Below are 22,558 nucleotides of genomic sequence, written 5' to 3'. Positions count from 1 at the left end.
AAGGATAATTTGCACTGAGCTGTTCCTTTTAACTTTGTTTCTAAACTGTCAGCAGCAAATTCAATGTGATCCATCTTCTAATGCAGTTTCATCTTCCTGTTCATTTTAAAGTTGGAGCATCTGTTGACCCAGCTGGAGTCACCATGCTTGATTCAATCAAGATCTACGGTAAATCCAAGGAGCAGTTTGGCTGGCCTGAGGACCCACCAGAGGACTTCTCCTCTGCCTCAGTTAACAATGTCTGCAGTCCCAACCTCAACCAGGGCAATGGCACCTCTGATGGAGACATAGCCACCCCAACCACCACCAGTGGCAGTGTGCTAGAGAGGTATGGGCTTTCCACTTTGGGCTTCATAAGGTCAATACAAGTTGTTGGCATTTACAATTCTCACTTATAGTGTGAGATAGTGTGACCATTTCTTTGACTTTTGAATGGCCTAGTTTGAGTCACTGTTATATTAAACTACCTTTTATCTCCACTGTCAGATTTTGCCATACTGTTTTATATGCCTGTCCTTTTAATACTGTGGATGTATAAGACCCTTGTGGGCAAATCAATGAGCAGTACTGTTTTGGGATGATATTGGAGTTTTGCATAAATGTGATTTTATTTTGTGCATTTATTTTTGGTGGATTAGCCAAAACATTCCTGTGGTTATTTTATCTATCAACAGTTTCTCAATTAGTTTTCAAGAAAATTAACTATCATGATATAAATAGATGTGATTTTAAAAAATGGATAGATGTGATTTCATCTATATTGCTCTCTCTGTATTTACCCTTCAATAGTCTGATTATTGATAATAATGACTGATAATTGAGGACGAGCCTGAAGTTTTAACAATGAGTTCTCTTAAGAGTATTTAGTGCATGGCTATTGTGATGTCATCTTTTCTTGCATGCTTCTCTTATGTTCAACTGAATCATTTAATTTCACTTGTTTCTTTCTGTGATCCTCACACTTTTTTTTGTTCTTTTTCTTTTGCTCCCAAAAATACTATAAAAAGTTGTGAAACTGAGTCCTTATCAACCTTGGACCGGTTAGTAACTGCCCTTTCTCTGCTTGTTTGTATGGTTTTGTGCATGTGTGCCAGTTTGTGTGTCCATGCCTGAGACTGTGAACATACCATGCACCATCTCCACACTTGTACAACAACATTTATTCTTGCATTCAGTGTTGTTTTGGCATTTAGATCAGCACAGACTGCAACAGGTTGAGATTTGCTCTTTTTTCTGTTTGACTGTTTGATTTAAGGCAAAAGCTTTAGTAGAAGCAGTGTTGATCTTCTTTCTTAATTTCAGGTTGGTAGTCAGCTCCCTTGAGTCTTTGGAAAGCTGCTTTGCAGTAGGTTCCTCCAGTGAAAAGGTAAATGGATTGTTTTTTAAAAGTAACCTGTCTGAATGAAAAATCTGTCTTTAGGTAGCATTATTGACTGTGTGTCTTTAACCCCGTGTAGGAGAAGAATAAGGCTGCAGCGCTGGAGTTGGCCACTCTACTCCTGTCCATGCCGACCCCTGCAGGGGTGCAGCAGCAGACCAAGGGACTTCTTGCCAGCCTGCACACCAGTCGAACTGCCTACCACAACCACAAGGTAAAAAAAATGCCATGTCCTTCAAAGATAATTGTTTACTGTATGAATAACAATTTGATCGTCATTAGCCCCAAAAACTCAATAAAATAATTTAATCAGTTCCAATTACTTTTCGTGAAATGTGCGTGACTAAATGTGACATACAGTACTTTGGTGAAGAAGGGACAATTATTGAGGCAGGAAAAATGGAGAACCACATCACATTTTTTGTACATTACATGGGTTCTTTCTTTATATCAAGGATCCACAGCGGGAATAAGTATTGAACTGTTGACCCTGTATGTATGAAGGAAGGAAGCCAACATGATTGTTTGGCAATTTTATGGGAATCGTGTGTAGCCAGCAGTTAATCCATTAAATTGTATAAATTACTTGGCACTTTTTCAGAAACCACACCCTCAGAAGTGCATAATGAGATTAGAAACTGAATTTTAAGTGCTTAAGTACTTTTAGGTGTTAAATGTTGTGCTCGTCCTCTACATCAATTATGAAGAACTAATGCAACACTTATCTGTCCCCTCTCATCAGGACCAATCGTTGCTGAGTAACGCAGTGCAGTGTCTGAACAGCTGCAGCCGTGAGGGGAGGGAGCTCGACCCTGATGTCTTCCAGAGGCTCGTGATCACTGCCCGCTCCATTGCAATCATGAGACCCAACAACTTGGTGCATTTCACGGAAACAAAGTCATTACACCATGACTCTGGTAAGAGGCTATTCTGCTGGTGACAAATGTTGCCAAAGACGAGGGAAAAGCAATTTATGTGTATGTATGTGTATTATTTTTATGGTAACATGATTACAATAATGTTAATGTTATTCTCTTCTTGACCCAGACATGACAGAGGATGGTCAAAAACATGTGGATAGTGAAAGCTGTAATTTCATTACGCAGCTGATGAATAACTTTTGGAAGCTCCATGCCCTAAAACCAAAGAACGCCTTCCTTGCTCCTGCTTGCCTGCCTGGTAAGTTCAAACTGTGGGACCCCAAAATGTTCTGTGTGTAAAAAAAGTTGTTGACTCACATTTAAGTATTACGTAGAACATTTACACTTAATATATACTGTCTAGAGGTACTAATTTCATTTTGGTACTGTACACCTAAATGATAACAAGGCCGGTGTATTAATGTATTTTTCATCTCCTCCTCTATCTCAGGCCTAACTCATGTTGAAGCAACAGTAAATGCCTTGGTGGACATCATCCATGCATATTGTACATGTGAACTGGATTACATCAATGTAGCCTCCAAAATCTACATGCAAATGTTACTGTGCACTGTAAGTATAGAACTTCTGTTTATCACTAGAATCATAATTCAGTTGGCTTTCAAGAAACCATGAGAATGAGTCATGTCAAATCAAGGATTTTACCATTGCTGTTGAGCATTGCTTTTTATCTTTATCTTATTAATACATTTGTTTATACAAGGCTATTTATTTGAAGAACCAGGAAATTACTTGACATAATTATGTCACAATTAGGATAGGAACTGTTACATGCACAGTAGTTGAAAGCAGTATAGACAGACTCATCAGGTAACCACTCTGTATTTTGACCCATTGCAGGACACAGCTGTAAGCTTTGCTTGTAAGCAGGCTCTGATCAGAGTGCTACGACCAAGAAACAAACGGCGACATGTGACCCTTCCATCTCCCCCACGCTCCAACACACCTATGGGTAAGTTTGCACAGGCTTTCGACAAAGCTTCTATGTATACTGTATGTTACTTGGTGTGCGTGAATGTTCATTAGGATATTAACTTATGGTTTGGTTTTCAAGGCATTAGGACAGTTACAAATTTCAAAAGGTCTTTAGCATACACATTCCATGCCTGCTCTGTGTAATAAAACAAACTGAATGTCTAAACAAAGAATTAAAACCTCTGTTGAGCCTCCTATGACCATGAGTGGATTCAGTTCTCTAAAACATGTTGGTTTATTTCCTTTATCAGGAGACAAGGATGATGATGACGACGACGATGCAGATGACAAAATGCAGTCATCAGTGCTGACCGGAGGAGAAGAGGGTAGACAGGAGAGTCAGGAGCAGAGTGAAGTGGACCATGGCGACTTTGAGATGGTGGTGAGCAAAGCGGGCCAATGAAGTCTGTGGGTTATATGTGACATTACTCCTGCATTGTTAATAAACTCACCCTACAAAGAGAAACGGAACAGCCACTGATAGTGAACCTTGTCCTCATTTCCCTGGCATATGAGTTAAACTTGAAATATAAATCTTAGTTGCAAACTTTTTTCTCTTAAGATGTATGTTGAAAAAATAAATAACCTCTATGTTTTTCGGCCTCCTCAGTCGGAGTCCATGGTCCTGGAGACAGCAGAGAATGTCAACAATGGAAATCCATCTCCCCTGGAGGCTCTGCTGGCTGGAGCTGAGGGTTTCCCCCCCATGCTGGACATCCCTCCTGATGCAGATGATGAAACTATGGTAGAGCTGGCCATCGCTCTCAGCCTTCAGCAGGATCAACAAGGTAGGTAGCCAGAAAATACAAAATAAAGCAATAATTTGAGACTGCCTGGGGGAAACAGTTCTCAACTGTTCAGAACAGAGTTGTTTAAACCTAAAAATAAGACCTATGGACAGCAGAGCAGTTGATAGCAATTCTGGAAAATGTCACCAACACAATTAACACATTTTAAAAAGTAATAATTTTGTATACCTGTAACACTTGTCACAAAAGTGAAACTTGCAGTTATTGAAACGCTCCTGCAACTGAATAAATGGTTATTAACACGGTTTTGGACACAAGTTAACCTGAATTGTCATGAACATGAATTACGTGAATTTTCTTCTCCAAAGTGAAATGTTTCACCTTTTATATATCAACCAATTTTGGTTATTTGGTTGACCAAATCTTTATCGGGTGAAGCATCAGTTAGAGATCAATATTTTGGGTGAGTGCTGCTAACGTACTATACATATTTTTGACATTTTAGGCAGTAGCAGCAGTGCCCTTGGCCTTCAGAGCCTTGGCCTGTCTGGCCAGGCCCCAAGCTCCTCTTCACTGGATGCTGGCACCCTTTCAGACACCACGGCTTCAGGTAACAAGACCACCTCCGTGATAGTATGTGATCAGCAGGAAGCTAGGTTTTTATATCTGCAAGGTCACAGTGGCTTGTAAATCCTTAACATAAGACATTAAAATATTTTTGTCTTAGCTGCGATTTTGAATTCAAATTGTCAAAATCTCACAGTATGTGTGTTGTGACGATTGATGATATTCCACATTGTAGTTCATAACCTAATCTTTGGCACATCTTGTGGTCGTAGTTCAGTACTTGAAATTCAAGTGGTTGTTATCCTCTTTTCAGTCTGTCACGTTTGCTCAAGTAGGTAGTCATTATATATTAGATTTGAGTGTTTTGAATGTACTGCACACTTTATTGCATTGTTGGTGCACAATGATAAACTAAAATCATGTATCCTGGCCACATTACCGCGGTGTATTTACTGTTACAGCTATTGCTATGATTTCAGCCCCGGCTTCAGATGATGAGGGCAGCACAGCTGCTACTGATGGCTCCACGCTGCGGACTTCCCCAGCTGAGCATGGCGGCAGTGTGGGCTCAGAGAGTGGAGGTTCTGCAATCGACTCTGTAGCGGGGGAGCACAGTGGTGGGTGATTTCCGAAAAACTGTGACCCCAAACATAACTAAATGCGAGATACTATTTTTTATTTTATTAGATTCTAAAGTTTCTTGGGACTTTATAGACATCAATCTTTATATGTCTTCACAGACTGATTTTCAGATTTTAAGGGGTGTTAAACCTGATTCTTTTTTTAGCTGTCAGTCATTTTGAAAAAGCATATATAACTTCATTTTAAAATAAAACTATAACACATACTTTTTATATATTACCATGTGTCCAGTTTGTTTAGTCACGTGTGTGTGTGTGTACAGTGTCAGGACGCAGCAGTGCATATGGGGACACAACAGTGGAGGGCCACCCTGCGGGTCCAGGCAGCGTGAGCTCCAGCACTGGAGCCATCAGCACCACCACAGCCCAGCAGGAAGGCGAAGGCTCAGAGGGAGAAGGAGAGACCGAGGGAGACATCCACACAAGCAACAGGTCAGACATCCCGAAAGCGAAGCAGGAGTTTAGATTAAGTAGAAGAGTTCTGCTGATAGCAAACATCTGCCTGTTAAGACACTATATCTCTACCATACATGGCCACTACCATGACCATGCAGATGAAAGATATTTAGGATTAAATATGCTTTTGGGCAGGAACACAACATTAAGCTCAATATGGTCAACTCAGTTGTAGAAGTAAAAATGTTTTTATTTTGTTTCTTGTCAGGCTACACATGGTTCGTCTGATGCTACTGGAGCGCTTGCTTCAGCACCTTTCTCAGCTACACAATGTTGGTGGAGTCCAAGCCATCCCTTACATGCAGGTTATCCTCATGTTGACGTCTGACCTGGATGGTGAGGATGAGAAGGATAAGGGTGCCTTGGATGACCTGCTAGCGCAGCTCATTGCTGAGCTTGGCATGCACAAGAAGGTAACCACTGTCTCCTTGTGATGGATCAGGCTTCATGTGTCATTGTTTTACTTAATCAATGTTATTCCTTTGCAGGACGTGTCCAAGAAGAATGAGCGTAGCTCCATCAATGAAGTTCACCTGGTCATCATGAGACTGCTCAGCGTCTTCATGTCTCGAACCAAGTCAGGCTCCAAATCATCTTCTGAGGTACATCCTCTTTCTTTTCTTAATGCAGTTCTCACGGATTTCATTAAAGGCTATTATTTAAATGTCTGTTGGCATACCGTAATGTTAACAACAAGAGCATCAAATGTATGAGGCACCATATTTAAAATGTGTTGAAATTGAAGTCAGACATCTTTGTTTGTTCAAAGCCATTTCAAAGTACCCAAAGGACGTATTTGCATTGTTCACACATAATTTTCTATGTGACTGAATGGACAGCTTTTTACTTCAAAACTAAGTTGCCTGTACATTATACTACATGGCCAGGTGCACCCTCTTTCTCTCTTCCAGTCATCCTCGCTTATTTCGAACGCCACAGCGACTGCCTTGCTCAGCCTGGGTGCTATTGACTACTGTCTCCACGTGCTCAAATCGCTCCTGGAGTTCTGGAAGAGCCAACAGGGTGAAGAAGAGCCTGTGGCCACCAGCCAGCTCCTCCGCCCACACACAGCCTCCTCTCCCCCAGACATGAGCCCTTTCTTCCTGCGCCAATATGTCAAGGTATCAGCTAGCAGAACACATCTTTTTCTTTAAAACCTGAAAAGGTGATTTTTGTGCAAGGAATGTTAATCTGAACTCACTGTGTTGCTCATCCCATTAGGGACATGCTGCTGATGTGTTTGAAGCCTACTCCCAGCTATTGACTGAAATGGTGCTCCGGCTGCCGTATCAGATAAAGAAGATTGCTGACACCAACCCACGTATCCCACCTCCTGTATTTGACCATTCCTGGTTCTACTATCTGTCTGAAGTAAGCAACTGGGTTTATTACTTATGTGCTTTTCCTTTTCAACCTCTGTCTACACAACATGTATAAATACAACCCCTTAATTCTGTCTCATTTTCTCCTCAGTATCTGATGATTCAACAGACGCCATTCGTCAGGAGGCAAGTCAGAAAGCTGTTGCTGTTTATCTGTGGCTCAAAGGAAAAATATCGCCAGCTACGGGATCTGCACACTCTTGACTCTCATGTGCGCAGCATCAAGAAGCTCCTGGAGGAGCAGGGCATCTTCCTCCGGGCTGGTGTGGTCACTGCCACGTCTGGTTCAGCTCTGCAGTATGACACCCTCATTAGTCTGGTGAGTGTCCTCTGAACAGTCATGAAGACTACTTGTACAGGGCTTCTTTTGTATGTGGTGTATTGCTATAAATTATGTTTATTTCATGCACATTGTTTCATAGTTTTTTCTCTTGGTAAGCTAACACATATTCTGTGCACATATCCCGTTTGCTAAATTCTTCTTAATATCCACCTTTTCAGTGTCTGTGCCTAATTCCTTTGCTGTGTGATGTTGCTGTCAGCTGCTGCAAGGATTGAGATTTTTGTAACTTTCTGTACTTGAGTGTAACTTACCTCTCTTGGTGCAGATGGAACATCTGAAAGCTTGTGCTGAAATTGCCACTCAGAGGACAATCAACTGGCAGAAGTTCTGCATGAAGGATGACTGTAAGTTGTTTCAGATCAACTTTTGTCACTGGAAACAAACAAACTTTTAAGGCCAGTAGTGTTGACATTGTTTGTGTCTCTTTTCCCTCTGTTTCTCTTCTCTGTCCAGCTGTGTTGTACTTCCTGCTCCAGGTCAGCTTCCTAGTGGATGAGGGCGTTTCCCCAGTACTTTTACAACTGCTCTCCTGTGCCCTGTGTGGCAGTAAGGTGCTGGCCAGCTCCTCCTCCTCCTCTTCATCATTCTCAGGAGGAGGCTCCAGTAGTGTTGGACAGGGAGGAGCTTCTCAGTCCTCTCAGAGCAAGTCCTCCAGTAAAAAGAGCAAAAAAGAGGACAAGGAAAAAGACAAGGAGGGTGAGACAACGACACAGGCTTTCTCATACTTCATAGTTCTTCTTCTTTAGGTGGCACACATTGGATGCTGGAGTAGGCTCAAGCCCCCCAATGAACCATGTCAAAAATGGATAGTAGATGCTAGTGTCCTGACTGTGTTGTATCTTTTCCGACTGACCACAGGTGATGGAGTTGGCAGCCAGGAGGATCAGCTGTGTATGGCTCTGGTCAGCCAGCTTAACAAGTTTGCAGACAAGGAGACCCTCATCCAGTTCTTGCGCTGTTTCCTGCTGGAGTCAAACTCATCTGCTGTGCGCTGGCAAGCCCACTGCTTGGCACTTCATATCTACAGGTACTGTACACAGACAGCTTAGTTTAGTCCCAAACTCAAACCCAAAGCGAGCCTAGTGTACACAAGACAGTCTCTTTTAATGCTCCCTCTTATATTTACTCTACCTTAACCACTTTTTAGACTGAACATAATTGTGTAACACCAATGAACAAACAATTGAAAGAATGTGGAAATGAGCATAGAGCATAAATTATTAAATGGTGAAATCACATCCTTGGCTTGTGGCCAATATTTGAATCTCTCTGTAGGAACTCCAGTAAATCTCAGCAGGAGCTGCTGCTGGAACTGACTTGGGCCATCTGGCCTGAGCTACCTGCATATGGCCGCAAAGCTGCCCAGTTTGTCGACCTGCTTGGATACTTCTCACTCAAAACCCCTCAGACAGAGAAAAAGGTTTGTTTGACAGTCTCACAGCCTATGATTATACTTATTTTAATATAGTAATTGTTAAGAAATCACATCATAAACAAATGGGAATATCCAGACTTTTCAATTAATAAATTATTAAGAAGTTAGACTGTGTCGATAATGTATCGCTCAATGTTCTTATCCTGGATGGCTGAGCCTTTTCATCATTTAGCAGAACATAGCCATCGCAATGATAGTGCTGCAAAGTAGAATTGTTTTAATAGTTTCCCTTTTCTGTTCCAGCTGAAGGAGTATTCCCAGAAAGCTGTGGAAATCCTGAGGGCACAGAACCATATCCTGACGAATCACCCTAACTCCAACATCTACAAGTATGTCCACACAAACATGTTATCTTTTGGCAAGAATAATGCAATTTCAAGTAGTGGACATCATCTATGTTTAAATGTAATGCTTTGATGTTTTCTCCTGCAGCACTCTCTCAGGTCTAGTGGAGTTTGATGGATTTTATCTGGAGAGTGACCCCTGCTTGGTGTGCAACAATCCAGAAGTCCCTTTCTCAGTATGTTCAACACAACTTCACTTTATAGACACAATCTTGAGCCAAAAAGTACACAAGAAATTCCATTGCAAGTTTTTACACACTTGTAAGTTTGCATGACTTATGCATTGGTTAAGGTTAGTTAATCTATGGTTTGTTGTGGGTTTGTAATTTGAACATCTAATACAAGGTGTGACAGGCTTAGGATGCTCATCTGTACATCTCAGCTGTTTTTCATAATACAAACCATGGCTATATTGTGAATATGCTGACAGAACAAGGATAAGTGGGCCTTTGTGACCCTACGGGCATAAACACAGTCTTTTATTGTTTTAAACATTGTCTTGTCTCTGTCCTCCTCCAGAATATAAAACTGTCATCGATCAAAGTGGACACCCGCTACACCACCACACAACAGGTTGTAAAGCTCATTGGCAGCCACACCATCAGCAAAGTCACAGTGAAGATCGGTGACCTCAAACGCACCAAAATGGTCCGCACCATCAACCTCTACTACAACAACAGGACTGTACAGGCTATCGTGGAGCTGAAGAACAAGTATGTTTCAACAAAGAGTGGCTGATCTTTCTCTCTCTCTCTCTCTCTCTCCTTCTTTTTCACTAATTATGTGTTCATAAAGGTTATTTAGCAATGATGTTTTAAGATACAAATATTACATAGTAACCACCTGCAACAGTTTCTCCCTCATTCACTTAACAGTATAAAGTAAAAGCTCTTAACTTTAATGTCTGTTTTTAGGCCTGCTCGTTGGCACAAAGCCAAAAAAGTTCAGCTGACCCCAGGACAAACCGAGGTGAAGATCGACCTTCCTTTACCCATCGTCGCATCCAACCTGATGATTGAGTTCTCAGATTTCTACGAGAACTACCAGGCCTCCACCGAGACCCTGCAGTGTCCACGCTGCAGTGCCTCTGTGCCGGCCAACCCTGGGGTGTGTGGCAACTGCGGTGAGAACGTGTACCAGTGCCACAAGTGCAGGTGAGCAGCAGGTTTCCTCTGCAGGTCTGAAAAGATTGGGGAATGATTGGAGACATTGAAGTTGATTGTATTTTAAATTGATGGTCGTTTTCTATTAGGTCTATCAACTACGATGAAAAAGACCCCTTCCTGTGCAACGCCTGTGGTTTCTGCAAATATGCCCGATTTGACTTCATGCTATATGCTAAACCATGCTGTGCTGTGGATCCCATTGAGAATGAGGAAGACAGGAAAAAGGTAAGCAGTCACTCTTTGGGAAATACAAGTGAAAGTGTCAAAAAGGGCTTTGCCACTCCAGGAAATCAAGTTTTGTCCCCATGTTTAGCTGAGATGAGTGAAGTAATTTTTTCTAAATGAATTTTGTAGTCTCCATTTCTACCTCCACTTTCACTCTCTTAATCTTTATTGCGTTTTTTTCCTGCAGGCTGTGACCAACATCAATACCCTGCTAGACAAAGCTGACCGGGTCTACCACCAGCTGATGGGCCACCGGCCCCAGTTGGAGAGCCTCCTGTCTAAAGTCAATGAGGCGGCACCAGAGAAACCACAGGTCAGTCACAAGCAAGACCTGAACAGTACTTTTTTCTAGTCTAATACTAGATGGATAAGAAATTGAGGCATGAGTAATGTTAAGGAACATTTCTACTGATACATCAAACATATAACTGAGATGTTATTTTGATTGGTTGGTCCAAAATAATTTTTCCGCAAATGTGAATCTGAAAAACTTTTTTTGATAGCGGCTGACCAACAGTATCCCCCTGGAAGAACTGCCAAATGATTTTAGGTCATTATCGTAGTAATAGTATTTTTATAGACTTGCATTTTCTTATTTTTTTATTTTGTTGATTTAAGTTGTTTATTTGTTTGTCTTATTTCTACAGCTTTATCTCATTATATTATTTCTCTTTCCTGTGTTGCCCTCAGGACGACACAGGAGCAGGTGCAGGACTTGGTACATCCTCTGCCAATGTGAACAGATACATTCAGCAGCTCGCTCAGGAGTACAGTGGAGACTGCAAGACATCATTTGATGAACTCTCCAAGATAATACAGGTTAGAGAGGAAAAAGAGTTTCTTGGTAACTTGCTGAATTTGTATTTTTCCCTGCTCATATTTAAGCTTTTCCTCTGTTCTTTTTGGTTACAGAAAGTGCTTGCATCTCGTAAAGAGCTCCTGGAGTATGACCTGCAGCAGAGAGAGGCTGCCACCAAGTCATCACGCAGCAGCAGCAGCCACCAGCCCACCTTCACCGCCAGTCAGTACCGTGCGCTCTCTGTGCTGGGCTGCGGCCACACCTCCTCAACCAAGTGCTATGGCTGTGCCTCAGCTGTCACGGGTCACTGTATCACACTGCTTCGCGCATTGGCCACTAACCCAGCCCTCCGGCAGATCCTGGTCCTCCAGGGTCTCATCCGTGAGCTGTTTGAGTACAACTTGCGACGAGGTACAGCAGCCATGAGGGAGGAGGTGCGCCAGCTGGTCTGTCTCCTCACCAGGTATATCCCACCACCACCTTTTAGTTAAGTCGAACTTGAGTACATGTTGATAGACTTCCATAACTTGAACTTAGTGGCTAAAGCATGGCACTCAACACGGGGGGAAACGAGTCAGTCCTTCACTGCCCTCCAACTCAGTGAAGTGCCGTTTAGGAGGAGAGAATGCGCAAGATCTTTTGTAGCCCACGGAGAAGACGGGGCTGTGTTGTACCTCGTTTCCCACGCACTAATGTTGGAATGAAAGCATATACAGTACATCTAGATTTGCTTTTTGCTGTTTTTGTGTGTATATACAGTGTATTGTAGTGGTGATTAAATATCATTCTGTCTCTTGTGACCGTCCATATTTTCCTGCCTCAGAGATCATCCAGAGGCCACTCAACAGATGAACGACCTCATTATTGCCAAGGTGTCGGCTGCCCTCAAAGGCCACTGGGCCAATCCTGATCTGGTATGTCCTCTTACGTGTTCGACTGGAAGCTGAAGAAATTAAGCAAACAATGCACTATGATTTTGTCACTGAAAGAAATCCTATTCTTTTGTTGGAAAATCACGTTTTTATCTTAATAGCAGAGCTCCTGGCACCAGTTTAACTTTGTTGAAGAATTTAACATTTTGATATAAACGTGATGTCTTTGTTTTTCCAACAGGTTAGTAATCTGCAGTATGAAATGCTCCTGCTGACAGACTCCATTTCAAAAGAGGGAGGATGCTGGGAGTTACGGTTGCGTTGTGGTAAGCCTGATTTCCTAACGTCATCCATTCCATAGATGGTGTATTTTTGGTTTTTGGCTTTGGTGTTTGTTTTGTTTTAGGGTATCAGCCCGTCTTTGGCTAATAACATTGTATTTCTTGTCCTCGTAGCCCTCAGTCTGTTCCTCATGTCGGTGAATATAAAGACACCTGTAGTGGTGGAGAACATCACTCTCATGTGCCTGAGAATCCTGCAAAAGCTGATCAAGCCCCCTGCTCCCACTAGCAAGAAGAACAAGGTAAATATGCAATAACCTCTTTTAACTCTTTTCCTTTGCTTTTTAGAGGGTTATAGGTGTCTGTGGTGTAGTGACATTTACAAGGAGATGATAGGATGAAGAACTTTGGATGACCCAGCAGTTTTTTTTTAACCAAACATAGAAATATCAGAGCCCATTTTGCAAGCTAAACAAAGAACCACGAAATAATTATACATTCTGTTTTTCATTGAAGATACACCAGCTTGGGAAATGTAAGAATTACATATGCAGTGTCTGTCAGGTATCACTTGGTTGTATAATGTTTCCTTACATAACAATGTGTGTTTGTTTTTGATTATAGGATGCTGCTATTGAGTCTCTGACCACAGTCAGGCCCTACAGTAATGAAATCCATGCCCAGGCCCAACTCTGGCTCAAGAAGGACCCCAAAGCATCTTATGAGGCATGGAAAAAGTGTCTCCCGGCAAGAGGTAAGTAGTGCGTCTGAACAAAAATAAAGTATATCAGTGTAGCAAGATGGTTCGCTTATGTTTTTCAATGAAATAATGAAAACTCATGATGATTAGCTTTTCATTGTTGAGATTCTCTTGGTAACCACAGGCCAGGAGACTGTGTCAAAGCCTCAAGGGAAGGCTGAGTTGCGAAGGCAGTACCTGTTGGAGAAGTATGTGTGGAAGTGGAAGCAGTTCATGAGGTCTAGAAAAGGTGAAGGCCTCTTCCCTCGCCTGCTCAAACTGAGTCACAACAACTGGCTGCGGCAGGTAAAAATGTGAAATTCAAGTACTTGTAGTGCTCAGCTTGTTGTCCTTTAGTAGTTTCAGAAGTAGTCCATATCTTTTGTTAGAAATCCAATTTGGAGCCAGTAATCATTTTGACATGGAGAAATTATAATAGTATCTTCTAGCTTGTTATTTCACAAACTTGTTAAAGCAACTTCTTAAAATAACTGACTTAAGTTACATTTGTTGCAGGTCCTTTTCACACCTGCCACTCAGGCAGCCAGACAGGCTGCTTGCACTATTGTGGAAGCTCTAACCACAATCCCCAGCCGCAAGCAACAAGTCCTGGACCTGCTCACCAGGTACGAGCCTCAAACTGAAAACCAGCAAACAGTCAAACAAACAACACAACATGCTGTTTTAGGGATGTTCATAAACCGTCATGAGATTACTGTATGTTTTATCGCAGTACTAAAAGTTATTATATACAGTATGTGTGCATATATTGTATGTTACCAATAACAGAAAAATGAAATTGTAATTTAACGGAATGTGCTATTTTCAGGCAAATCATATGCTCTTTAGCTTTGAGGGTTAACAAATGTCTCAAGTAGAAGTATGAAAACTTACAATAATCAAGACAAAAACATTCTAACTAATATCAAGAAAAGACTCGCTGTAGGTTTGAGCACTAAGAGCCCAACTGTAGACCTTGGTGTAAAATTGCTCTTACTTTGTGTGTCCATCAGTTATCTGGATGAGTTAAGTGTAGCTGGAGAGTGTGCGGTGGAGTACCTGGGTCTGTACCAGAAGTTGATCAAGCCAACACACTGGAAGGTTTACCTCGCAGCCCGTGGAGTCCTGCCCTACATTGGTAACCTCATCACCAAGGTAATGGTTCAAAAGAATATAATTTTATTGTAAAATAAACTCAGTGTTTTTCATAGAATATCTACGTGTCCGTGGTTTCCTTGAATTTAAATCTTTAGATGCGTTAAAATGAATGAAAGTTTTAATTGTTGTAGTTGTGCTTTTCTTTAACTTTTGATTACATTTCTAATTGTTGGTATCCATACTGATATCAAACAGGGCAGTAGAGATATTTATGTCAATATCATGCTTTATGTAGCAAGTAAAACTGGATCTTTCAATTCTGTTTAATTCCGTGTTCAGGAAATAGCCAATCTGCTGGCTCTGGAGGAGGCGACACTGAGCACAGACTTGCAGCAAGGCTACGCCCTCAAGAGCTTGACTGGTATGTTAGTTTCAGTCCTGTTGTTTGTCTGAACATGAAACTGTAGATGGATGATAGCAGAGCATTTTTGAATGTTGTTATGATGCCTTTTCTTGAATATTTAAATGATTTGTATGTGTTTGGTGCCACTCCAGGATTGCTCTCCTCTTTCGTGGAGGTGGAGTCCATTAAGCGACATTTCAAAAGTAGGCTGGTCGGCACGGTGCTGAACGGTTACCTGTGTCTGAGGAAACTGGTGGTGCAGCGCACCAAGCTCATCGATGAGACTCAGGACATGCTGCTTGAGATGCTGGAGGACATGACAACAGGTCTGCACTGACTCAAGTTCAACAGATCCAAAATCTGAACATGTCTGAAATTGTGGTTCTACCGCTGCATTTTGGTGTTCATAGCAATTCTATGTTTTCATATAAAAGAATAGGTAAAACATACGAAAAGCTACTTTTGTTTTGTACTGAAGAAAAAGTCCCCATGATTCTTTTTACAGTAAAGGTCATTATATATTTTGTGTTTTAAAACATCAACATTGTAAATCTTGTTGTGCTGTTCACAGGCACTGAGTCTGAAACCAAAGCCTTCATGGCGGTGTGCATAGAGACTGCAAAGCGGTACAACCTGGATGACTACAGGACACCTGTGTTCATATTTGAGAGACTGTGTAGCATCATCTATCCTGTGAGTTACCTGTACCCTGGTGCATTTCTGTTAGAAAAGTCCTCTAGATTAATGCTTGAACATTCAGTGTACCTGTGAATTTGTCTTCATCTGGAGCTTTTGTTTCATCCATTTGTGTTTTTAGGAGGAGAATGAGGTGACAGAGTTCTTTGTGACCCTGGAAAAGGATCCTCAGCAGGAGGACTTCCTGCAGGGCCGCATGCCAGGAAACCCCTACAGCAGCAACGAGCCCGGCATCGGCCCCCTAATGAGGGACATCAAGAACAAGATCTGCCAAGACTGCGACCTGGTGGCGCTTCTTGAAGACGACAGTGGCATGGAGGTAAAATAAATATTTTATTTATACCCTGCTTACTTAAAACACCAATTATTGCTTTGGTGCTAGCTTTTAATCAAACTCTTCACTCGTTTCTCATTGAATTCTAAAAGCTGACCTGTTGCAAGAAATGTATTTGATGTTACTGTTTTCCTCAGCTTCTGGTAAACAACAAAATCATTAGTTTGGATCTGTCAGTGGCAGAGGTCTACAAGAAGGTCTGGTGCCCTACAAATGAGGTGAGAGTCAGTGTGTCTGACAGTGAGTGATTGACCCTTTTAGGAGCATTTGGAATTGTGCATATTGTCATTAAATGCTTACAGTACCCTAAATAGCCGTGTTATAAGGCGATTACTGTACAGTCATGGCGCCTGCTGGCTTTGTTTTTTCAAGGGTGAGCCAATGAGAATCATCTATAGAATGAGAGGTCTGCTGGGAGATGCCACCGAGGAGTTCATAGAGTCACTGGACTCAACCACAGGTTAGATTTAAAGACTGTTAATCGACAGTATTACCTGTAATTCTGAGTCAAACATACCTTGCTCACATGTGTCTTAATCTAATGGTTTTAAATATCATATATACTCACCAGTGCATAAGCCATTATCTTCAAAGACTTTGCCTACTCACAATTGCCTGTATTCAATACCCTCTTGAAAGAGTAGTGGAAAAGATGAATGTGCAATATTGCATCACAACTGAAGGAAAGAAATGTTTTACCTGACCTTGTTACAGATGAGGAGGAGGATGATGAGGAGGTGTACAAGATGGCAGGAGTCATGGCACAGTGTGGGGGCCTGGAGTGTATGCTCAACCGGCTGTCTGGAATCAAAGACTTTAAACAAGGAAGACATCTTCTCACTGTAAGCCAACATGTTTTTGCCAAAAGCCCTTAACAATAATCTTTATTCTCTGACCTGCAAATCATACTGAAACATGTTTGGAAATTTAAACTACTCGTCTTCATACACGAATAACAAAATGAGTAGTAACAGATTCCAACAGGATTTTGCAATTGAAAGTTTGAATAAGTATCAGATTTTAAGCTTTAGCCCAATCACAATTTCTCTCCTGTAGTAAACATGGATTATCTTTACCATTATCTTTAATACCAACAATGGAGTTGACAAATGTGCGTCTGTCTCACTCACAGGTTTTGCTGAAGTTGTTCAGTTATTGTGTGAAGGTGAAGATCAATAGGCAGCAGCTGGTCAAACCAGAGATGAACACACTCAACGTCATGCTGGGAACTCTAAACCTGGTGAGCGTTACAGTGACTATGTAACATTGTGTTGTGTAGTGTGATTAGTGGGGAGGAGGGTGATTCTGGTGCAGTATAATTCAAGTAATCCAATTCAAATGTACTTTTTCCTCCAGGCTTTAGTGGCAGAACAGGAGAGTAAGGACAGCGGTGGAGCCTCCATAGCGGAGCAAGTTCTGAGCATCATGGAGATCATTCTGGACGAAGCCAATGCTGAGATATCAGAGGACAAAGTAAGCATCTAAAGCAGATTCACCCGTCTTAGTAAAGAAGAAACAGAGAAACTTGTGACAACATAATATTATCAAAGCCTGAACAATTCTATTCATGTAACGTTTGGATGTAAATGGGGACTGGTTTGTCTTTTGCAGGGTAACCTGCTGCTGACGGGAGACAAAGATCAGCTGGTCATGTTGTTAGACCAGATCAACACCCCGTTTGTGCGCTCCAACCCCAGCGTGCTGCAGGGTCTGCTGCGCATCATCCCATACCTGTCCTTTGGTGAATTGGAGAAGATGAGGATCTTGGTGGAACGCTTCAAACCATGTTGCAGCTTTGACAAGTGGGCATCACTCAGCTAATGAACACAATGGATAGAAACACTTGCCACTTCAGTTCAGAGTTGTTACATTATCCAATCAGGCTGATTATTAGCGACAAATTTGTGACACTCTGATAACCATACTTCTTCAGAGAGTGTTTGGCTCTTACAGTTTGTGACTAAGTAGAACTGACCCCTGGCTTTATTTTCTAAGGTACGACGAGGAGCATAGTGCAGATGACAAAGTGTTTTTGGACTGCTTCTGTAAAATCGCTGCTGGAATCAAAAATAACAGCAACGGCCATCAGCTGAAAGATCTTATTCTCCAGAAAGGAATAACACAGAGTGCGCTGGACTACATGAAGAAACATATCCCAAACGCCAAAAAGTAGGTCTTACAGCTTCAGGTGCCCAAAGATATAATTTAATGTTTGTGCTTGATTGTTTAAACCACTTTCTTTTTGTTCTGAACTCTCTCATTAGTCTGGATGCAGATGTCTGGAAGAAGTTCCTCTCCAGACCTGCTCTACCCTTCATTCTCAGATTGCTCCGTGGTTTAGCTACTCAGCATCCCCCCACACAGGTGATAATATTTTTGATGAAAAACTCCACTAGAGCCGCCTACTGCTAAACAGTGGAAGACCTTTTTTGCAAATAAACAAACCTACCTAACATGACTGTATGTCCTCTTATCTTCTGTTCAGGTGCTAATAGGCACAGATTCAATAACCAACTTGCACAAGCTGGAGCAGGTATCCAGTGACGAAGGCATAGGCACGTTGGCGGAGAACCTTCTGGAGGCGCTGAGGGAGCACAGTGATGTCAACCTGAAGATTGAAGCGGCCCGTAGAGAGACGAGAGCTGAGAAGAAGCGTATGGCTATGGCCATGAGACAGAAGGCCCTGGGAACACTGGGCATGACGGTACTCTTTTACTCTTTCTTTCTTTTTCCTCACTTTGTTTAAATGCTGTTCATTTGTATCTCTGCCACTTTATTTTGTTTCATTAACGCAGCCCAGTGTTATATTGTTGACGTTTTGTTTGATGTGTGGTTTATGTGTTTGCATTTCAGACCAATGAGAAGGGTCAAGTGGTGACCAAGACCTCACTGTTGAAGCAAATGGAGGAGCTGATAGAGGAGCCAGGCTTGACCTGCTGTATCTGTAGAGAGGGCTACAAGTTCCAGGTACACAACTCATCTAGGATTACGGGTTACACTTAACACTGAACTTTTAGTCCCCCTGATTAGCATAAACAGTATAGTAGATATAAGTGTTTATTAATGTATTTGTTTATGACAATGTAGTAATATAAAATATGTCTTCATAGGAGAGGTTGTAATTGTTGTCACATACTGTACCTTAATAAAGTAAAATGTCCTCATATTTTTTAATAACTGTTAATAATTATAGTATTTAAGAAACCACTTATTGAATATTTATGTACTGCTTATAAATGCTTAATATGGGATTTAAAATAAAGTTGTAACTATTAGAGGATCACAGTATATAGTGTTTAAGTAGTCTGATTTAAAAATAATATACATATATAAGAATTTTTGTATCAAGCTGGTGATCTTATTGCAGACATTATTGAAACACTTGGTGGTTCCAAGTTGTAGATGATGACAGAAGTTGCACTCTAGTTTGGATTAAATCAGCAGCTTCCACTGATAGTAATTGTAAGCAGTACTGAGTATAACTTGGCAGTCTTCTTGTATACTGAGCCATCTTGTGGATTAACATTTTGATTAACCTTTCGGTCCTTGTCTCTCTTATCCTAGCCAACCAAAGTCCTGGGTATTTACACTTTCACGAAGCGTGTGGCCTTGGAGGACTTCGAAAACAAGCCTCGCAAGCAGCAGGGCTACAGCACTGTGTCGCACTTTAACATAGTCCACTATGACTGCCATCTGGCAGCTGTCAGGTACGAACAAACACCATCATGGACCTGCTGATGTTTAGAGTGCCGTTTTAAAAAATGTTCTGCTGTAACCTCACTTTTCATTTATTCTAATCTGAGCTTTTTATGTTTCCTTTTCCCTGGGGCAGGCTGGCTCGTGGGCGAGAGGAGTGGGAGAGTGCTGCTCTCCAGAACGCCAACACAAAGTGCAATGGGCTGCTTCCTGTGTGGGGGCCACATGTGCCAGAATCTGCCTTTGCTACGTGCTTAGCAAGGTAAAATCATGTGTCAGCACATACTCACACAGAGCAAATATTTCCTTCATGTGGCACACAGTAAATCATTCCCAACTGGATTTCTCTCCGCTGCACAGGCACAACACATATCTGCAGGAGTGCACAGGCCAGAGGGAACCCACGTACCAACTTAACATCCATGACACCAAACTGCTGTTCCTCCGCTTTGCTACCGAACAATCGTTCAGCGTGGACACAGGAGGAGGAGGACGAGAGAGCAACATCCACCTCATCCCCTACATCATCCACACTGTGCTCTACGTCCTCAACACGTACGTACCTTTTTGATGTAAAATGTATCTGACCACAGAAACTACTCTTTGACATTGGGTCTGTACCGAGTGATGAGGTGTAGGGATGACACACAAAACCATAAGTCAGCCTATTTGACCAATATTCAGCTGGTATGGCTCATGTATTTCCTGCCCTCATCTCACTTTTCTTTGCAAACTCTGTCGCTGCAGTACAAGAGCTACGTCCCGGGAGGAGAAGAACCTGCAGAGTTTCCAGGAGCAGCCATGTGAGAAATGGGTGGAGAGCTCGTACGAGGTTGAAGGACCCCACTATTTCACCATCTTGGCCATGCACATTATCCCGCCCGAACGCTGGAGGACTTCCCGTATATACTTCTTACGAAGACTCCTGGTCACCGCACATGCCCGCAAGGTCTCAGCAGTCTGCACCAACAAGTACGACGCTAAACCTCTTTTTGTTTTTCTGTCCCTGTTTGTTTTACAACTGGCGCAGGGTTGAAGCAGCAAACCATATTGGTTTAATCTCTTCAGTTTGGATCAAGTTAGAAATGGGGCAATGTCAAATGCTAATTTGTTCCATGAGTGGGGTTTAAGGATAGCCACCAATGGCAATTATTTTCAAATAAACTTTAAAATACAATTTATCCTGAAACAAGCTCCTACCGTCATCCTCTTCTCTTTCTCATCAGACTCACAGATAAAACACCAAAGGAATATGCAGTCTATCGCTCACCTCTTCTCCTCTGGGGCCTGGTGGATCTCGTCTATGACATGTTCAGGGTAAATGTGTTTACAATTTCCAAACTAACTGTGCATGTTGATGCCACGAAGAAACCACAAATGAAGAGTAATCTCTGTCAGCTGGACATACTAGTGGGATCATATATGCTAAAACATTTATTTCCCCTTAAACTACAGTAACTGACCTCACTGCCTTTTTCTTGTCTTTTGCTGTACAGAAAGTACCCACCAGCAACACAGAGGGGGGCTGGTCCTTCTCACTGGCAGAATATGTCCGTCACAACGACATGCCCATCTACGAGGCCTCAGAGCGCGTGCTCAGGGCCTTCCAGGATGAACTCATGCCCGCCGAGTCCTTGTCAGAGTTCTTTGATGTTGTAGGTCAGTATACATAACCTCCTGATTAACTTTCTAACTGCCCAAATATCAAAAGTGAAAAAGATTATTCGACACTTCAGTGTCAGAGATTATCCTCAATATCTGAATTAATTTGAGAAATGGAACAAAGCGACTCTCAACATTAAATTCTTGCCTGATGTAAGTTCTAAATTGAGTTGATGTAGACGTAGATCTTGTAGATGTTGTTTTGAAACTTGACTTCATGTTTCTCTTCCAGGTCTCCTCTCTGAAATCGCAGACCCGGACCTCTTCCTGCAGGATTTGTTGAACTCTTTGCCCTGATGGCCAATCTCAACCCACACCCCTCCAACACACAACAGCCCTGCAAATAACGTTGGGACACCTACCAACTGAAGAAAGAAAAAAAAAAAAAAAAAAAGATTTTCTCTTTTTACACACTGACACACATGCTGAGTACACACACAGAGTATACACCATGCTTCTTGACTCACTTCCCACCCCCATATGACATCTTCAAATTAACTTTAAGCAGAAACTATGTATAGTCTAAAAAAAAAAAATCATCCACTTTTGGCAACATCTCTGTAACGTTTAACACAAAAACACAATGCTGTTAAAGTGTGAGGAGAACTCAATAAAACAGAATTCACGCTTTGACCCTCTGATTCAGACGGCTTCAGTCATGACTGAGTTTCTCGCCAAGCTGGAGACAAGACAGCAAGACATTTTGACATTTTGTGTGTTTTCTGGTTCACGACTGTTACCGCCAACAAACCTGAAGTTGTCTTTTAAGGACATTGCCGATTGTCACAGAATGGTGGCCGAAGAGAATTTAAATATTCATGTAAAAAAACCAAAAAAAAAACCAGTGGGAATAACTTGTGAATTCTGTTTTAGGGTGGAAATCTTTTTGGCTTTCAACACACCCGCCCCCCTCTTATATTGGGGTGCAATGTTAAGGTAACTAAAAATATTTTGGGATTTGACCCACCAAGTGTTCAGAGTGGCATTTGATTTTATCTTGTTTTCCTTTTTGTTTGTTTGGTTTGTTTCTGGTCAGGGCTTTTAAAATGGCAGACGGTTTCAGTGTCCCTTGGTTGCGAGCTGACCTGTCCTTTTTCTTCCAGGCTTTTGCTGTTTGGTCTTCATGTAGGTTCTAACTGGAATTTGAGTGATGGACAGGAAAAAAAAGAAGTTTTTTGATTTAGTGTGTATGTGTAAGGTTTCTTTTATCAACCTCAGAAGCAAAAATGGGGTAAAGAACGATGAATAAAAGTTTGTTTTATTGTTTTTTCCATGCCTTTGTGACAAAGTGAACTAGTGAAAGATTCCATCTGTTGCAATGAAATATCAGACCTGTCTAAATTAATAATAAAACAGACCTACATTATATCCTTAAA

The 22,558-nt window shown here is 41.8% G+C and overlaps 1 protein-coding gene across 1 annotated transcript in view; it reads left to right on the top strand.

The window, feature by feature from the left end:
- ubr4 (ubiquitin protein ligase E3 component n-recognin 4) overlaps positions 1 to 22,558 on the top strand; it is a 51,796-nt gene extending 29,238 nt beyond the window's left edge. The window contains exons 50-107 of the mRNA XM_070910677.1: positions 112 to 328; positions 1,008 to 1,040; positions 1,303 to 1,366; positions 1,458 to 1,592; positions 2,121 to 2,295; positions 2,426 to 2,557; positions 2,750 to 2,871; positions 3,160 to 3,271; positions 3,546 to 3,676; positions 3,905 to 4,082; positions 4,549 to 4,653; positions 5,090 to 5,227; positions 5,515 to 5,683; positions 5,916 to 6,120; positions 6,196 to 6,309; positions 6,619 to 6,828; positions 6,929 to 7,078; positions 7,181 to 7,408; positions 7,698 to 7,776; positions 7,886 to 8,128; positions 8,291 to 8,459; positions 8,708 to 8,852; positions 9,111 to 9,196; positions 9,300 to 9,387; positions 9,731 to 9,924; positions 10,126 to 10,365; positions 10,464 to 10,602; positions 10,790 to 10,915; positions 11,293 to 11,421; positions 11,515 to 11,864; positions 12,225 to 12,315; positions 12,515 to 12,599; positions 12,729 to 12,856; positions 13,179 to 13,308; positions 13,439 to 13,599; positions 13,810 to 13,919; positions 14,307 to 14,448; positions 14,731 to 14,812; positions 14,947 to 15,120; positions 15,366 to 15,487; positions 15,612 to 15,809; positions 15,962 to 16,042; positions 16,197 to 16,284; positions 16,539 to 16,666; positions 16,957 to 17,064; positions 17,181 to 17,297; positions 17,436 to 17,626; positions 17,820 to 17,993; positions 18,089 to 18,188; positions 18,310 to 18,528; positions 18,678 to 18,791; positions 19,389 to 19,531; positions 19,657 to 19,782; positions 19,881 to 20,075; positions 20,268 to 20,492; positions 20,747 to 20,837; positions 21,017 to 21,179; positions 21,415 to 22,558. Of these exons, the coding sequence (XP_070766778.1) occupies positions 112 to 328; positions 1,008 to 1,040; positions 1,303 to 1,366; positions 1,458 to 1,592; positions 2,121 to 2,295; positions 2,426 to 2,557; positions 2,750 to 2,871; positions 3,160 to 3,271; positions 3,546 to 3,676; positions 3,905 to 4,082; positions 4,549 to 4,653; positions 5,090 to 5,227; positions 5,515 to 5,683; positions 5,916 to 6,120; positions 6,196 to 6,309; positions 6,619 to 6,828; positions 6,929 to 7,078; positions 7,181 to 7,408; positions 7,698 to 7,776; positions 7,886 to 8,128; positions 8,291 to 8,459; positions 8,708 to 8,852; positions 9,111 to 9,196; positions 9,300 to 9,387; positions 9,731 to 9,924; positions 10,126 to 10,365; positions 10,464 to 10,602; positions 10,790 to 10,915; positions 11,293 to 11,421; positions 11,515 to 11,864; positions 12,225 to 12,315; positions 12,515 to 12,599; positions 12,729 to 12,856; positions 13,179 to 13,308; positions 13,439 to 13,599; positions 13,810 to 13,919; positions 14,307 to 14,448; positions 14,731 to 14,812; positions 14,947 to 15,120; positions 15,366 to 15,487; positions 15,612 to 15,809; positions 15,962 to 16,042; positions 16,197 to 16,284; positions 16,539 to 16,666; positions 16,957 to 17,064; positions 17,181 to 17,297; positions 17,436 to 17,626; positions 17,820 to 17,993; positions 18,089 to 18,188; positions 18,310 to 18,528; positions 18,678 to 18,791; positions 19,389 to 19,531; positions 19,657 to 19,782; positions 19,881 to 20,075; positions 20,268 to 20,492; positions 20,747 to 20,837; positions 21,017 to 21,179; positions 21,415 to 21,479 (8,357 nt within the window). The 3' untranslated portion in view covers positions 21,480 to 22,558. The remainder of the gene's footprint in view (positions 1 to 111; positions 329 to 1,007; positions 1,041 to 1,302; positions 1,367 to 1,457; positions 1,593 to 2,120; positions 2,296 to 2,425; positions 2,558 to 2,749; positions 2,872 to 3,159; positions 3,272 to 3,545; positions 3,677 to 3,904; positions 4,083 to 4,548; positions 4,654 to 5,089; positions 5,228 to 5,514; positions 5,684 to 5,915; positions 6,121 to 6,195; positions 6,310 to 6,618; positions 6,829 to 6,928; positions 7,079 to 7,180; positions 7,409 to 7,697; positions 7,777 to 7,885; positions 8,129 to 8,290; positions 8,460 to 8,707; positions 8,853 to 9,110; positions 9,197 to 9,299; positions 9,388 to 9,730; positions 9,925 to 10,125; positions 10,366 to 10,463; positions 10,603 to 10,789; positions 10,916 to 11,292; positions 11,422 to 11,514; positions 11,865 to 12,224; positions 12,316 to 12,514; positions 12,600 to 12,728; positions 12,857 to 13,178; positions 13,309 to 13,438; positions 13,600 to 13,809; positions 13,920 to 14,306; positions 14,449 to 14,730; positions 14,813 to 14,946; positions 15,121 to 15,365; positions 15,488 to 15,611; positions 15,810 to 15,961; positions 16,043 to 16,196; positions 16,285 to 16,538; positions 16,667 to 16,956; positions 17,065 to 17,180; positions 17,298 to 17,435; positions 17,627 to 17,819; positions 17,994 to 18,088; positions 18,189 to 18,309; positions 18,529 to 18,677; positions 18,792 to 19,388; positions 19,532 to 19,656; positions 19,783 to 19,880; positions 20,076 to 20,267; positions 20,493 to 20,746; positions 20,838 to 21,016; positions 21,180 to 21,414) is intronic.

Source organism: Enoplosus armatus, chromosome 8 (genome assembly GCF_043641665.1).
Source record: "Enoplosus armatus isolate fEnoArm2 chromosome 8, fEnoArm2.hap1, whole genome shotgun sequence".
Lineage (NCBI taxonomy): Eukaryota > Metazoa > Chordata > Actinopteri > Centrarchiformes > Enoplosidae > Enoplosus > Enoplosus armatus.
Note: the sequence above shows the minus strand (reverse complement) of the source record. Positions and strands in the feature narration are given on the sequence as shown.